This window comes from Peromyscus maniculatus, chromosome 23, assembly GCF_049852395.1.
Source record: "Peromyscus maniculatus bairdii isolate BWxNUB_F1_BW_parent chromosome 23, HU_Pman_BW_mat_3.1, whole genome shotgun sequence".
NCBI lineage: Eukaryota > Metazoa > Chordata > Mammalia > Rodentia > Cricetidae > Peromyscus > Peromyscus maniculatus.
This window is the reverse complement of record NC_134874.1, coordinates 22721733-22736956: the sequence shown is the minus strand read 5'-3', so window position 1 is coordinate 22736956 and position 15224 is coordinate 22721733. Positions and strand designations below refer to the sequence as shown.

At 46.2% G+C, this 15224-nt stretch overlaps 1 protein-coding gene across 1 annotated transcript in view; it reads left to right on the top strand.

Annotated features, from left to right (window-relative positions):
* Galnt17 (polypeptide N-acetylgalactosaminyltransferase 17) overlaps positions 1-15224 on the top strand; it is a 447914-nt gene that overhangs the window by 209788 nt on the left and 222902 nt on the right. Inside the window, exon 3 of the mRNA XM_006971339.4 lies at positions 1613-1779. Coding sequence (XP_006971401.2) covers positions 1613-1779 — 167 coding nt within the window. The remainder of the gene's footprint in view (positions 1-1612; positions 1780-15224) is intronic.

The following is a 15224-nucleotide window of genomic DNA, read 5'->3' as shown; positions in this document are numbered from 1 at the left end:
TACAGGTATAGGCAGTTCTAAATTCACATGGGGGTGCTGGGGATTGAACCTGGCTCTTCTGTAAAAGCAGCCAGTGCTTTTATCTACTGAGCCATCTCTCCAGTCCCTTAATTTATACGTGTGTGTGTGTGTGTGTGTGTGTGTGTGTGTGTGTGTGTGTACATGTGTATACATTATTTGGATGTGTGTGAGTTTGTGTGTGTGTGTGTGTGTGTGTGTGTGTGTGTGTGTGTGTGTGTGTGTGTTGCTCATGTGTGTGCATCTATGTGGAGGCCTTTTATTGATGTCAGGAGTTGTCTTCTATCAGTCTTCCATCTGATTCACTGAGGAAGGATCCCTCAATCAAACCCAGAGCTTACCGATACAACTTGTCTCACTAGCCTACTTCCTCTGGGGATTCTCTGTCTTTGCCATCCAAGCCTGGAATTACAGGTGGGCTGCCATGCCCAGCAGGCACCTACATGGATTCTAGCACTCATGCTTGTCCTGCAAATGAGCATCTTTCCAGCTCTTAATTTCTTTTGCTTTTTAAACATGGTTTCTTACCAGGTAGAACTCACCAAGTAGATAGTTTGAATAGCCAGTGAACTCCAGGGATCTGCCTGTCTCTGCCTCCCCAGCACTGGGATAAAAAGCATGTACCACCATACCAAACCTTTTTTTTTTCTTTATGTGGGCTCTGGAGGTTGGAGTCAGGCCCTCATGATTGTATGGCAAGGACTTTATCAATTAAGCCATTCCCTCAGCCGTGGGTTTGTTTTTTAATAAACCTCTCAAGACATTAGACTGTGGGGACATTTCAGATTCCAGCCATAACAGCATGGAAGCAGGGATGTGATGCAGGTGGGTATAGGTGGATGTATGCCCCATACTGGTATTTTCTTTTTCCTTTGGGGTAATATATTTGAGTGACATCGGCTGCATCTTTTAATGCTTTATTGCTTAGGTTTATTTCACAATTGTCAGTAAAGAAGACTAAGGGAAGACTGGATGCATAGCATAGTTGGCAGAGTGCTCCTAACATGCACCAAGCTCTAGTTGCACAATATATAATATGTGCATGGTGGTACCCACCTGTTATCATAGCTCTAAGGAGTGAAGACAGGAGAAGGACCAGGAAGGCAATGTTATCCTCAGCTACGTGGTGAGTTTGAGGTCAGCCTGGGATACTTTGTCTTGAAATAGAAAATGAGAGAGAGAGAGAGAGAGAGAGAGAGAGAGAGAGAGAGAGAGAGAGAGAGAAGAGAAGAGAAGAGAGGATATTTCTCCTTGGCAAAACCTGGTGAGAAATTGGCTAAAATCTTCAGTGTTCAGCCACCTCTTGCATGCATTCTTTTTCTACTAATTTTTAAAAGGTTTATTTCATATGCACGTGTTTGTGTCCCTGAGGGTATGTACGTGAGCCACATGGATGCAGGTGCCTGTCGAAGCTAAGAAATGGTATCAGATCCCCTTGAACTGGAGTTACAGGCCCTTGGGAGCTGTGCCGTGTGGTTCTGGGAACCCAAACCTGGATCCTCAGCGAGAGCAGGGGCCTTGAACCTCTGAGCCATCAACCTCTCCTGTGCAGTCTTGCTTTCTCTGACAGCCTTCCTGTTCTCCCTTCCCCCAGGTGTAAGGAGCTCAAATACTCCAAGGAGTTGCCCCAGATATCCATCATCTTCATCTTCGTGAATGAGGCCCTGTCCGTGATCCTGCGGTCGGTCCACAGTGCCGTCAATCACACACCCACACACCTGCTGAAGGAGATCATCCTGGTGGATGACAACAGTGACGAAGGTACGGGGGAGGACAGTCTGCCTGTAGGACTCCGTGCCAGCAGGGAAGATATGCCACTTCTGTTCCCAAGGGAACCATGCTGGTGTCCATGTCTCCTGCTCCCTGGAGCATATTGGAGGAAGAGGGGGAGTCTTGGCAGACATTGGTACATTACTATTTGGGTCCTCTATGGATCTGTGCTGGTTAGTTTTAACTGTCTGCTGGATACAACCTAGAATTACCTGGGAAGAGAGTCTATTATCTAGATCAGGTTGGCCCATGGGCATGTCTATGGAGGACTGTCTTGACTGTTAATTAGGAGGGTCCAGCCCATTGTGGGTGGCACCATTCCCTAAGAAAGGAATCCTGAACCTTATAAGCCAGGAAAAAAAGGTCCAATGAGAACAATAAAGCAAGGATCCATCTGCTTCCACTCTTGACCACAGGTGGGATGTGACTAGCCCTCTAACCTTGAATTGTGAGCCAAATAAACTCTTCCCTCTCCTAAGCTGCTTTTGGTCAAGGTGCTTTATCACAGCATCAACAACAACCACCACCACAACAGAATCTAGAACAAGTTCTTATGAAATTACTGAGTAGACACGCACTGGGGAGGAAATAGGTAGAGTGCCTTCCCCCCAAGCATGAAGACCTGAATTTGATTTCTCAGAGCCCGTGTTTTTAAAAAGCCAGGTGTGGCCTGTTGACATGTGCTTATAGTCCCGGCATTGGGGAAGCAGAGACAGGAGGACTCCTGGGGCTCATGGTCCACCCAGCCTCACCCAGTCAGTGCACTCCAAGCCAGTGAGAGACGCTGTCTCAAAAAACAAATTGGACAGCTCCCAAGGAATGATACCTGAGATTGTCCTGTGGCCTCCAAATGCATCCACATATATGTGCATGTGGACCTGCACACACACATGCAAAATTAAATAAATGGATAAATAAAATTGCTGGAGTTAATCATGATGGCCCATGATGCCTCTAATCCTAGCACTTGGGAGGCTAAGGGAGGAGGGTCATGTGTTCATGGCTAAGCTGTACTATGTAGTAAGTTCTTCTTAGCCTGGGCTACACAGTGAGACCTTTTCTTAAGAGCAAAAGAAAACCAGAGTAAATCCCTCAGCTTGGATCTGTTCCCTTTTACATCACTAAAAAAGAACACAAAGAGGAAAATCTGAATTCTTCCTCCTCCACCTCCACTACCTTTTCCAAGAAGGGAAAAAAAAATCCTTGGGGCAGATGATGGTTCAGACAGTAGAGTGCTTGCTGTGAATACTTGTAGACCTGAGTTTGATCCCTAGATTTTGCCTACATACCAGGCATATTGGTGTATACCCATAATCCCAGGACTGGAGGTAAGGGGAGGTGGAGACAGGAGAATCCTTGGAGTTTATTGGCCAGCCAATCTAGCTAAATCAGTGAGAGGTACAACCTCAAAATGTAAATGTGGAGATTCAAGACACTCCACCTTAACATCAATCTCCTGCCCAAACACCACACACACACACACACACACACACACACACACACACACACACACCCCTCTGTAAGGAACACATTTGGGTCACTGAGCCCAAAATGGTGGCCTGTGACAATGAGCTGTGCCAGCTGGTCTTTTGAATCCAGCACATCTAGAGACGATGGGTCAGCTAAGAGAGAAAGCAAGTATTGCGGGATGATTACAAAACTCTTAGGATGTCCCGAGACGACATCAGACAGGTGTGTAGAGGTAGACACTGATCATTATGCTCTTATATTTCCTCTCAATGTACAAAATTCCCTATGCTCGCCGCAGGGAGAAATCCCTCTGAGCTCAGGACAGACATGACACCGCAGAGCAAGCCTGCTGAAGGCCCAGGAGGCTAATCTTCCAAGTAGGATTAGGGGTACCTAAGCTTCTTGCTCTGAGCAGGCTGAGTAGAAGGATTACCCCACAAGGTGCTCTCAGGTTGGAAAGAAGATGAGCTCACTTTGGTCTTTTTTGTAGCCTGATCTCCAGGAGATCAGGTCTGGATCAGCCTAGAAGCGGGGTTTCCCTCGAGGACTCTTCAGCACTGCTGAATGATCCCCAAAGCCTTGGTGAACAGTGTTCCTGGGCCCAGTAATCTGTCTTCTCTGGGTCATTGTTTAGTGTATAAGAATTGGTCACCAAATAGATTTTAGTACTGTTATTTTCCTCCCGTTATCCTTTCCTTCTCTCTCTCTCCCCTTTCCTCTCTCCCTCTCTTTCTTTCTTTTTCTTTCTCCCTTCCTTCCTTCCTTCCTTCCTTCCTTCCTTCCTTCCTTCCTTCCTTCCTTCCTTCCTTCCTTCCTTCCTTCCTTCCTTCCTTCCTTCCTTCCTTCCTTCCTTCTTTCTTTCTTTCTTTCTTTCTTTCTTTCTTTCTTTCTTTCTTTCTTTCTTTCTTTCTTGACAAAGGCTCATGTAGCCCAGGCTTGCCTCAAACTTGCTATGTAGTTGAGGATGACCTTAAACTCCTGATGCTGCTGCTTCTGCCTCCTAAGTCTTGGGATGACAGGCACCTGCCAGTCTAACCAGTTTGTGTGTGCTAGGGATGGAACCCAGGGCTGCATGCATGCTAGGCAGGCGCTCTGCCAACTGAACCACATCTAGACCCCCCTGCTCTTCTCCTTTATCATGGACCACTTTGTTGTCTATACCTCCTTCTAAGCCTGACTTTGATGTTCAGAGGAAGGGTTTCCTTCCATTCCTGGGAGTTCAGAATCTTCTAGCAAAGTCTCTCCCTAGTATGGTTCTTCTCCAGAGGCTCCTGTACACTCACTGCAGACCTCATGCTTTAGTAGAACACCTTCCGCCAACAAGGGACCTCTGCTTGTACATCCCCCATTCCATTTACTGATCGATGTCCCAGTTGTTCCCAGTATCCCAACCTGTTACTTCCCTGAAGACTCCTTTGCTTGACTTCTTGCTGTGTGTGAAACAGGCACCTCATTGCCCATGGCAGCATCATTAACATATGGTACCATTGTGTCTTGTATACCTGGACCATGCAGGATTGGGGGTTGGGGTTCACAGGGTGCAGATGGTAGTCATTCCTTAGTGACTCATACCCAGAGTGATGGTTAATTTTAGATGTCAACTTGACACAATCTAGAGTCACCTGAAAAGAGCATCTCAGTGAGGGATTGTCTAGGTGAGGTTGGCCTGGGGGGTATGTGTGTCTTGATGCTTGAATAGATGTGGGAAGACCCTTGCATTGTGAGCAGCAGCATCCTGTGTCTGGACTGTATAATAGAGCAGAGCAGGTGAGCTGAGCACTAGAATGTATACATTCTGCCTGCTCCTGACCATGATGTGATGCTTCAAGCTCCTGCCTTGACTTCTCCACCATGATGAGCTCTATCCTGAAATAGCAAGCTGAAATGAACAATTTCTCAGCTAAGTTGCTTATGTCAGGCAACAGGCAATCAAACTAGGACACCCTGAGAGGAGGTGGGAGCCTGGTAGAGCTCTGGAAGGGTAGACAGATGTCACTTGTAAAGTGGCTATTGATGACACACAGAACTAGATGACCTAGAGCAGAGGTGATTCCCCACAGTTTCATGATGAAGAAGCAATAAAACCCACCTAGAGGAGATGATTGGGAACCCAGAAAAAAAATTCTCAGCTAGAACCATAGCTCCACAGGAGATAGCAAAGACCTCTGATGCAGGCCAGGTACTTAGTGGATTTTCTAGGTATCTTGACTTGGGTTTTGAAGAAACAGACCAGAATCAAAGGTTTGGGAGTTCATGGTGGTGGACAGAACACAGATGGGGCACGGTATGTGTTCCATGTTCATTTTGGTTGCAGTGGTAAAGCTCCCTGATGACAAGGAACATAGAGGAAGGGTTTATAAAGCTTGTAATTCCAGGTCACAGTCCATCATTGAAGGGATGTCACGGAAACAGGAGCTCTAGAGACAGCTAGCTGCTCATAACATATCCATAGTGAAGAGCAGAGAGAATGAATGCACCCATTGCTAACTGTTTGTCCTGTCTATGCTCAGTTAGCTTTCTTCACTCTTACACAGTTTAGCATCCAGCCCAGGAAATGATGCTTCCCACATCCAGGGTGGATCTTTCCACCTCAATTAACAATCAAGATAATCCCCCACAGACACACCCATAGGCCACACTGATCTAAGCAATCTTCCATTCAGGGATTTCTTCCTGCTGAGTCTCAGTTGTATCAAGGTGACATTTAAAACTAACCTCCTCAGCATGTAAGAATGGAGAAAGAATGTACCTGTAAAACAAAACAAAACAAAAATGGCTATTGTGGGCAAACCTCTGTAGAGTTACCCTCAAATGAAACCTGCACCAGAATTGAGAGTATCAAGTGACAAGATTGACAGCAAAGGGTTTCTTGCTGGAATTGTTGGGTTGGGGACACTGGAGGACAGATGGGAGGGGTTTGTGCACCTTTTTTACACAGGTGTTTTAGTATCAGAACCTTCTGGTGTCGTGTGCCTAAGGAAATTCTGCTGTAAGAGGCTCAGCGTGGGAATGTGACACTTTATGTCTCATAGTCACAGTGGTAGTTCTACTGATGAGAGTGTGGGGATCACATTTTAAAATCCCTATGTGAAATAACCAATCCTTGAGCCTGGTTCTGAAGGTGCTGCTTCAGGTGATGTTTGGAACCTAGCTAAAGGTTAGTGGAGGGGCTGGTAGACTGGTTCAGTGGTAAAGAGCACTTGCTGCTCTTCCAGAGGACCTGAGCTCCAGCTGCAGGGGATCTGAGACCCTCTTCTTGCCTCTGTGTACATCTGCACTTACATGCACATACCCACAGGCAGGCATATATACATACACACAATCTAAATAAAACAAAATAAATCTTTGTGTTAACAAATGATAATTAGTGGAGAAGAAAGGAGAAGTGTTTGACAGAGGCAGACCATAAGGTTAAGTACTGTTTATCATCCTTTATTGAGCTCAATGACCCAGGGGACCAGCGTTGACTCTATAAATACCATTTCTTTCTTATCATTTCCGGCCTCTGGTCTCTGTATTTTCTGCAGTCTACAAACACTTTCCCTTTCACAGAATTCAGTGCCCTCTCTGTTGTTTTTGTTTTATTGAGACCTTCTTCCTATCTACTCTTCTGTAGATACCTTCTACTTAATAACCCCACACAGCATAATGGCAGAACTAAATTCCTGAACATCACCTATGTGTATGCTTAGGTAGACTCTGGGCTGAGTATATGTTAAGTCCCTGTGGTAATATTTTCAAATCTCCTACAAAGACTGCTTCTTCTTCATGGCTTTTTAATAGTGTTGGGTGTCTGCTTCTTGTCTGTTTTGAATTGTTTTGTTGCTGTAGATCTGCAACCACAAGCCTTCTCTATTCACCATAGTTTGCACCTTCGCAGAACAGTCTCTTTACCTTAAAAGCATTTTTTTTTCATCTCATTTAGTTCTTCAAGATTCATGGTGTTAATCTCATTGAACTTGTGTTGAAATTTGATAAAATGTTCTCTATTTTTTTTCCAGACTGATAATTGTTTTCTGATATTAAAAGGAATGAATATTCTTTGTGGGAAAATGTGGACCTATCAAGAGCAAATGTAATTGGAAAAACAGACACTAACCAGAGATGAATTCGTTCATATCCTCTTCCTTTTAAGTGCCAACTTTATGTAGTTAAGATCTGATAACGCAAGCAAGTTAATAGTCTCCCTTTTTTCACCTCCTAGCTGAGGTGTAAAGTGTAATCACTTCTGTTTTTATATAAACATGTCTGCAGACATCATTGTAAGGGGGTATTAATGGTCCATCTTGAAGTTACATCATGCCTCAGCTGGTCTCAGGCAGTATGTAAATAAGGGGATATACAGCCCATGTTAGAGTGTTCATTTTTTTTCTTTCAAAATTGCTTTATGTCTATGGGTGTTTCCACTGTATGTATGTCTGTACACCATGTTTGTGCCTGGTGGTTGGACAGAGTCTGGAAGAGGGCGATAGATCCCCTAGGACTGCAGTTAGTTACAGATGGTTGTGAGTCACTGTGTGGGTCCTGGGAATTGAACTCAGGTCCTCCGGAAGAGTGGCCAGTGATTCTTACTGCTGAGCCCTCTCTCCAACCCTGATTTAAAATTTTTAATTTTATTTAATTTTTTTAGGGAGGTGGCACGCACGCATGATAGTGCGTATTTGAAGTCAGAGGAAAAGCTATGGAAACTGGTTCCCTCCTCCCGTCATGTGACTCCCGGGGATGGAACGCAGGTGGTCAGGCCTGCCCGAGGGTGCCTTCACTCGGTGGGCTACCTCTCTAGCCCAGAGTGTTTTACTTTTGTGTGAGGTCGTTCTTCATTCAGGTTGCACATTGACACTGAATATTAACCGTCAGTGACTCTGTTTATCTTTGTGAGAAATTGTCAGACGATGTTACCCTGATCTGTGAGAGGTTAAGTTCGGGTAGTGTGCAATTCTTTCACTTGATACATCACACCAAATCACTCAAGCAAAAACAGCCAATACTTTCTCCTCATCAGATCCGGTTTCCGCTTACTGGCCCCATAGCATTTGGTAGTGAGGACAGCTTCCTCCTGAAAATCGTTCTCTTGATACTTTCATACCAATCTGATTCCACATTAGGCATTTATTAGCCAGGCCAAGGGAAACAGACCTAAGAACAGGCCTAGGGAAGACTCTAGAAACAAGAGAAGCTGAGACAGGAGGATCATAAGTTCAAGACCTGAATACATTATATACTGAGCTGAAGATCAGCCTAGGCAACATAATCTCAATTTTTTTATAAAGTATAAAAGACCTTGGAATATAGATGAGTACTAGAGGCCCTGCCTAGAATCCCCCAGTGAGGGGTTGGGGGTGTGGCTCAGTGGTAGAGCACCTGCCTAGAATCCCCCAGGGAGGGGCTGGGGTGTGGCTCAGTGGTAGAGCACCTGCCTAGAATCCCCCAGTGAGGGGCTGGGGTGTGGCTCAGTGGTAGAGCACCTGCCAAGAATCCCCCAGTGAGGGGCTGGGGTGTGGCTCAGTGGTAGAGCACCTGCTTAGGATCCCCCAGTGAGGGGCTGGGGTGTGGCTCAGTGGTAGAGCACCTGCCTAGAATCCCCCAGTGAGGGGCTGGGGTGTGGCTCAGCGGTAGACAGAAAGAATTGGAGGTGAGTGCTTGAAGAAGTGACACCTGCAAACTCTACCTGGATTCCCAGACGCTCTGCTCCAGAGCTGATCTCTGCACCACTGTCATTTGGAACCCCTTCCCGCATCCTTACAGTAGTTTCCTGCCTCCTCTCCAACGCTTCACCCCTGTGCCTTTCTTTTTATCCATTAGTATACTTACGCAGGTAAAGCAACACATCTAGAAGCTTCGGGAGAAAAAGACTTCGAGGCAGAGAAAACCATTTGAGATGAAGTCTAAAGATGACATTCCCCCTGTCTTCTGTAGGATAGATGGCATGGTAGAGTTAAATGTAACTTGAAGAATGCTGATAGCTTTACTCTGATATTTTTCCTTTTGCTGTTTTTTTTTTAAAGACATTTTGATCCCTGATCTTTTGCATGCACCTCCCCCCCCCTGCTCCTGACCCCCCACCCCTATTCTTCTTCCTCTCTGGAAGCTTACAGAATCATTTTCTCCTAGAGCTTTGAATGTTACAATGATGAACCTGGTACAGGTCAGGTTTCATCCAGAAGACGAACCCCAGTATAACATTAGGTTGCTTTTCCTTGTCCATTTTTCATGTGTACGCGTAAATACACACACACACACACACACACACACACACACACACACACACACACACACACGCTACTTGATTTTTATTAACTTGACACAAACCTGGAAATATCTGGGAAGAAAGTTTCTTCAGTGAGAAAAATGCCTCCACAAGATTGGCCTGTAAGCGAATCTGTAAGACATTTTCTTAAGTAGTGATTGAGGGGGAGGGTCTAGCCCACTGTGGGCAGTGCCACCCATGGGCAGGTGGTCCTGGGTGGTATAAGAAAGCAGATTCAGCAAGAATGAGGAGCAAGATAGTAAGCAGCACCCCTCCAGGTTCCTGCCTCCAAAGTCCCTTCACGAGAGTTGTTAGCTGAAATAAACTCTTTCCTCCCTGTGTTTCTTTTGATCAAACTGTTGTATCACATCAATAGAAACTCTAAGGTGGCATATATGTAGTGTGTGTGTGTGTGTGTGTGTGTGTGTGTGTGTGTGTGTACACATGAGGAGGCTCAAGATTGCTGTCAGGAATCACCCTCCATTACTCTTCCACCATTCACTGAGACAGGATCTCTTAGTCAAACCCAAAGCTGGTCAATGTGACTAGTCTCAGAGATCACCTGCCTCTGTGTTTCAGGTCTGGAATGTAGGTGGGCCACCAGGGCCACCATTTTGAGTTTCTGGGTCATCCCAACTCCGATCTTCATGTGTGTGTGGCAAGCACTTTAACTTTTTAAAAATCAGCCTCCAGATTTTTTTTAAAGAAAAGATCGATTTTATTTTCATTGGTGCGTGTGTGCATGTTGTATGTCCACATTGTAGGTGCCTTTGTTAGGCCTGAGAAAGGCTTCAGATATCCTGGAACTGGAGCTATAGGCAGTACTGAACATTGTGGATGCTGCAAAGCAAACTTAAGTCTTCTGAAAGAGCAGCCAGTGCTCTTAACCACTGAATCAGTCTCCAACCCCTAGATGTTTTTTCAGACAGGGTTTTATCCTGTACTCTAGGAAGCCCTCATACTCATAGTGATCCCCCTGTCTCTCAAGGGCTGGAATTACAGGAATAGTCACTGTGTCTGGGTTGATTTTTTTTGTTTTGTTTTGTTTTGGAGAATTCTATGAAACCCAGTTTGCCCTGGAACACGTGATCTTTTGTCTCTGTCTCCTGAGTGCTGGGACACAGGTGAACATCAGCACACCTAATTAGTTCATTTGTCTGTTTGCTTTCATTGATATATATTAAGTATATGGGGGAATGCATTTAGTTATACCATTTTCATACATGCAAATAATACATTTCGGTGATATTCACTGCTCAGTGACTCTTCTCGTCTCTCTCTCTTCTCTTTTTCCCTCCCAACACCCCTGAGAGTCTCCCTCTACTTAAATGTCTTTCCCCTACCCATCAATTCCATACATGAGCATTTGTACCCTCTCCTCGTTAGCTTTAATTATCAACACAGCCTATGGGCATCTGACGGGAGAGCTTCAAGGAAGAGATAGCCCAGATCAGATTGACCCGTGACCAGATCTGTGGAAGATTTGTTTTGACCGTTAATTGATGCACATTACCTGCTACCAGGCATCAGCTTGTGGGTTTCTGTGACCTGGAAGTATAAGACAAACTCTTTCCTTCTCAGGATTCTTTTTGTTAGAATGTTTTGTCACAGCAACAGATAGCAAACTAGAACACTCTCTCCTCATGTCTTCTTCATTCCCTCATTCTGTGTCTCCCATTGGTCCAGCCTTGGACATCTTAGCTCAGTAGTCCTCAGCCCCGGGGTCATGACCCCTTTGGGGGGTCGCATGTCAGATATCCTGCATATCAGATATTTACATTATGATTCATAACAATAGCAAAATGACAGTTATGAAGTAGCAATGAAAAGAATTTTATGGTCAAGGGTCACCACAACATGAGAAATTATATATATTAAAGAGCTGCAGCATTAGGAAGGTTGAGAACCACTCACTGAGCGTAACTCTCCAATTTCCCCATCTTTTCTTATAAAAATCCTTTTCTTCTGCCTCCTTTCCTTTTTCTTTCATTTTCTTTTTCTTCCACTGTCTTAAACTTCTTCTACCATCGTAGCCTTAGTTCCCAGTGGCCTTTTTTTTTATTCCTTAAGAGTTCCCTTCTATAACATATTGTCTTGACTTAATGGAAGCAATATGTTTTCTTATTCCCTGCAGGATGGTAATAGTGTGTGTGTGTGTGTGTGTGTGTGTGTGTGTGTGTGTGTGTGTGTGTGTGTGATTTTGCTTTTAGTTTTTCTTCCTGGACAGTCCATTTCCACAAATGGCCTTTCTCTCTGATCTTTACGTTTTGTCTTCTGAGCTGGGAGTTTGGTCCAGATGTCTAAAATGTCTGTTGAGCCTCATTTTCTACTCCCAGTGACCCCCTGAACTGGCACTTGTACACTCAGGAGTTGGGAAAGGGTGGAGATTTACCATTTAATGAGCACCAGAGTTCAGTGATAGTGAGTGAAGTCCTGAAGATGATGGTGACGGCTGTACAGCACTCTATGCTGGTGAGCTCAACACCTCAAATGGTTAAAATATGATCTCTTGTGTTCTGTTTGATCCTAATTTTAATTGATATTTGTCCTCTTTCTGTGGTGCTGAGGATGAAACCTAGGACCTTGCTGCCCTATGCCCTCAGCCTCTCACAGGGAAGAGTCTATGCTAGTACTCTGCACTGAGCCATACCCCAGCCCCTCACTGGGGGATTCTAGGCAGGTGGTCTACCACTGAGCCACACCCCAGCCCCTCACTGGGGGATTCTAGGCAGGGGCTCTACCACTGAGCCACACCTCCAGCCCCTCACTGGGGGATTCTAGGCAGGTGCTCTACCACTGAGCCACACCCCCAGCCCCTCACTAGGGGATTCTAGGCAGGTGTTCTGTACTGAACCACACCCCCAGTCCCTCACTGGGGATTCTAGGCAGGTGCTCTATCACTGAGCCACACCCCAGCCCCTCACTGGAGGATTCTAGGCAGGTGCTCTACCACTGAGCCACACCCCCAGCCCCTCACTAGGGGATTCTAGGCAGGTGTTCTGTACTGAACCACACCCCCAGCCCCTCACTGGGGATTCTAGGCAGGTGCTCTATCACTGAGCCACACCTCAGCCCCTCACTGGAGGATTCTAGGCAGGTATTCTACCACTGAGCCACACCCTCAGCCTCTTACTGGGGGATTCTAGGTAGGTGCTCTAGCACTGAGCGAGCCACACCCCCAGCCCCTCACTGGGGGATTGTAGGCAGGTAAGGTGCTCTACCACTGAACCACACCTCAGCCCCTCACTGGAGGATTCTAGGCAGGTGCTCTACCACTGAGCCATACCCTCAGCCCCTTACTGGGAGATTCTAGGTAGGTGCTCTACCACTGAGCCACACCCCCACCCCCTCACTGGGGGATTCTAGGCAGGTGCTCTACCACTGAGCCACACCCCCAACCCCTCACTGGTATACCACCATATCTAGTGATTATCACACACATTTATGAAGTTGAGTAGATAATATCATGGACCAAAACTTCTAAAACTGTGAACCAAAATTGACCTTTTCTTTTCATGTGTATAAAAAAAAGTAGATACTCATTTTTGTATCAGAAATCTGCCTAACACATTACCTGCTACCAGGCATCATCTTGTGGGTTTCTGTAATGCAGTTGGTTATATAACTTATCACTGATACTGTCTTTTGAACAAGTACGCCTGGTGGTGGATATCCTCTCTTGTTCAGTTGTGTTCAAAAGTTGAAGGCAGTATGGCTTGGGTTAGAAAACTTTTCTTTTTCTTTAGAGTGGAAGGTTCTACCCTCTGGCCTTCCAGAAAGGATTTTGGAAAAGCATCCACCTGACATTGTTTGCTTTTCTTCTGGGCCTATAATTGCGGAGATAGAAGAAGTCTTGTGTTTGGGGCAGATAACATTCTCCCTGGGTTGGTGAGGCCCTGATTGACTGGGGTGGGAGATGCTGGGTTATCACACAGCTCCATGTTTGGCCAGGCACTCATCCTGTGAACATCACCTACCTTTCCTCCTGCCCGGAAAGAGCTTCCCTAATCATAAATGATTCCTGTTGTCGCCTCTAACCAGATCGGGGCAGTGTGGCAGCACCTGCTTGGTGGCTCTGTTATCACAGCTTGACGACACATTTGCATTTCCATGCTTGCACTTCTAGGATTTGTGAGGAAGGAAGCAGTAAGGACCATGGATATACATTAGAGAGAGAGAGAGAGAGAGAGAGAGAGAGAGAGAGAGAGAGAGCACACCCCAGGCAAAGCCTTCTATGCCCCCTGGTTTAAAAAGAAGAACCTGAAGAGAAGGTTCAGTGGTTAAGAGCACTTGCTGGCCGGGCAGTGGTGGTGGCGCACCCCTTTAATCCCAGCACTTGGGAGGCAGAGCCAGGCGGATCTCTGTGAGTTCGAGGCCAGCCTGATCTACAGAGCGAGATCCAGGACAGGCACCAAAACTACACAGAGAAATCCTGTCTCAAAAAAACCAAAAAAAAAAAAAAAAAAGCACTTGCTGATCTTGCAGAGGAGCTGAATTTGTTTGAGTGGTTCACAGCTCCCTGTAACTCCAGCTCTAGGGGTTTGACACTTTCTTCTGGTCTTTGTGGACGCCTGCCTCCACTCATGTGCACCCACGGAGACACACACTTACACACAATTAAAAATAAATCTTGCCGGGCAGTGGTGGCGCACGCCTTTAATCCCAGCACTCGGGAGGCAGAGACAGGCGGATCTCTGTGAGTTCGAGGCCAGCCTGGGCTACCAAGTGAGCTCCAGGAAAGGCGCAAAGCTACGCAGAGAAACGCTGTCTCGAAAAACAAACAAACAAACAAAAAAAACAAAAATAAATCTTAAAAAAAAGAAAACAGGACAAATACAGAAGCAACAAAAACCATTTAACCTGAAGCAAATATAAATTTGTAGGAAATGATGAAATGATGCACTAAGTCCTTTGGGTCTCTACCTCAGTTTCCCTTAAAGGTAATGACTTACAGAACTCTGCTCCACCGTTATAATCCGGACACCCATTGACTTGAATTGGATCTGAAGAGCTCACCCTGGCCTTGTAGTTGTTGTGTTTTGTGGTTGTGTTTATATTTAGTTCTACTGTGGTTTTTATTTATTTATATTTCAATTCCTAAAGATTAGTCCTAGGGCCACATAAAGCCCATCACTGGGAGATTCTGTGCAAGTGCTTTACGGCTGAGCGATGTCCCCAGCCCCTCACTGGGGCTTTCTTGGTTATCACTCTTCTGCTGAGCCATACTCAGCCCCTCACTGGGGGATTCTAGGCAGGTGCTCTACCACTGAGTCACACCCCAGCCCCTCACTGGGGGACTCTAGGCAGGTGCTCTACCACTGAGCCACACCCCAGCCCCTCACTGGGGGATTCTAGACAGGTGCTCTATCACTGAGTCACACCCCAGCCCCTCACTGGGGGATTCTGGGCAGGTGCTCTACCACTGAGCCACACCCCAGCCCCTCACTGGGGCATTCTAGGCAGGTGCTCAACCACAGAGCCACACACCAGCCTCTTACTGGGGCATTCTAGGCAGGTGCTCTACCACTGAGCCATACCCCCAGCCCCTCACTGGGGGACTCTAGGCAGGTGCTCTACCACTGAGCCACACCCCAGCCCCTCACTGGGGGACTCTAGGCAGGTGCTCTACCACTGAGCCACACCCCAGCCCCTCACTGGGGGATTCTAGTCAGGTGCTCTACCACTGAGCCACACCCCAGCCCCTCACTGGGGGATTCTA